We start from the raw sequence: 1,886 nt of genomic DNA on the forward strand, positions 1-1,886 counted from the left end.
AAAATGTCAGAAAGGAAGGAAGGACCTGGTGGTTTGAAGGTAAGTTTCCAAGTAAATATATTATGATTATAGCTAGCTAATTATGCAAATCGTTGGGAGTTTTACAACTCCTCCTGGTTTACTTAGGTACGACTTAACTTGTTTCCAACAGACGATGGCTGTGAGGTGGTCCCTTTGACTTCAAATTGGTGACCTTAGCAAAACTGTGGCGGTGAGTGAACACGCTCCAAGTGGAAGTGCATCCACTGGAAGCAGCGATTTTTTGACAGAATTACTTTCACTCCAATGTCAACATCATGTGTAGCAGCTTTCGTATAACAATCGGCGCTCTATTCGCATTGTTTGGATCGATGCTTATAAATTAGATGTATCCATCAAAACAACGTTTGCGCTCCGAATCAATCCAAAGAAGAGGCGTTTGCGGCTTCTGTTCATGACGCGCCGGTAGATGCTTTTGTAAGCAGTAAGAATCAAGTGAACTCTTGATTATTTACTTTTTCATTATCTGTGGTAAAAATTGCCGTGCACACTGCGAGCATGACAGTGACTTGCAGCATTTTTTAACCGTTCCAGTCCAAATATGTTATTTACCTTTCGTCGTACTTGAGATGTAAACTCAAAAAGGTAAAGCTGGTTTTTCCCTTGTGCAATGCGAGTCACATTCGAGAATTTGGCTGCGACTACTTTTGTTGAAGTTTTGTAAGTGTGCCACATCAGGACAAGATTTCAGTTATTTAAGATTGAGATGAATTCAAAGCCAAGAACTCTGGCAAACTTCACTATTTATTATTGGATCGTAGGCACTATGCGAACAAACTTTTTGATGGAGAGTGCTTGCTACAGTTAAAGACGTCCAGGAAAGTATTAGAACCGTGCCATATGTACTTTGCCGACGGCAATATTACAGGCTGCTACCGGAGATGGATAAAGTCGGTAACATGGTACGTAGCAGCTGCGTATGAACAGTTAGGTGGTCGTCATCATTAGCAGTGTAGTGGCAGTTGAGCACTAGTGGAATACAGGGACTAGCACGCGTCGATTGTAATAATGTAATAGCAATGGAAGAGATTATTTCCCGCAAGATTGTCCTAGCTATATTGCTAGCTTGAAGAATACCTATCTTTGACAGTAGAAGTAATGACAACGTTTCCATTCGACACGAAATATCGAACACAAGCTCAAAATGTTACAATTGTCTCGTTTGGATATTACTGACGTTGACGCGAGTGGATTATCAGGCAAATCTGTAAAACCTTGGGCATTAGGTCTTCCTCCTTTTCGCCAATTTCTGCTCCATCCACTGTAAATGTATCCTCTCTGGCTACGTAATGTTATCATCAACGCATCGCAGGCGATACCAACTTTCTTTTTGAGCCTGCATTTGAAAACCTACAAATTTTTGATACTGGCAGAGAAATAGATAGCAAGACAGCACAAGCGTAGCCGCACTTTGGATACTCTCTACTTAATTGACCGCACAGGCAACCATGATCGACACCGCAAGCAAAATATTTTGGCGTAGAATGATGTCTAGCACTGTACGCCGCAAAAAATAACGCTGAGAAATAGTCGACAATACAGCAAAAACGACAACACAGTCATCTACGTGTACATGATGTGCTCGACTTAAAACGACTTTCTTTGAAATTAGTGGCACCTTTCATCGAGTTCTCTTGAAGTGCTCAACACTTATCAAATGAGTATGACAAATTTGATTTGAAGCCACGAGTGAAAAAGGTGTACGAGGTGGATCTTCCCCCAGAGATTAAGACTGTTACGTTTTGGTGCTTTGATTTTATCGAAATCTTGTTTGTAATTCAAAATCGCTTTGGCGCACGACTACCTTTGCTTTCGGCTGGAACATATCGTGCCTTCTAAAAATAAAT

The 1,886-nt window shown here is 41.0% G+C and overlaps 1 protein-coding gene across 1 annotated transcript; it reads right to left on the bottom strand.

Moving 5' to 3' along the window:
* Nucleotides 1–490: 490 nt before the first annotated feature.
* Nucleotides 491–714, bottom strand: PHALS_06897 (uncharacterized protein; the record flags this gene model as incomplete). Its single annotated transcript, XM_024720269.1, has 2 exons — nucleotides 491–529; nucleotides 592–714. The coding sequence occupies 2 exons, from the start codon at nucleotides 712–714 to the stop codon at nucleotides 491–493; spliced, it is 162 nt and encodes a 53-aa protein (XP_024585484.1).
* Nucleotides 715–1,886: the final 1,172 nt, after the last annotated feature.

Source organism: Plasmopara halstedii, assembly GCF_900000015.1.
Source record: "Plasmopara halstedii genome assembly, contig: Scaffold_3060, whole genome shotgun sequence".
NCBI lineage: Eukaryota > Oomycota > Peronosporomycetes > Peronosporales > Peronosporaceae > Plasmopara > Plasmopara halstedii.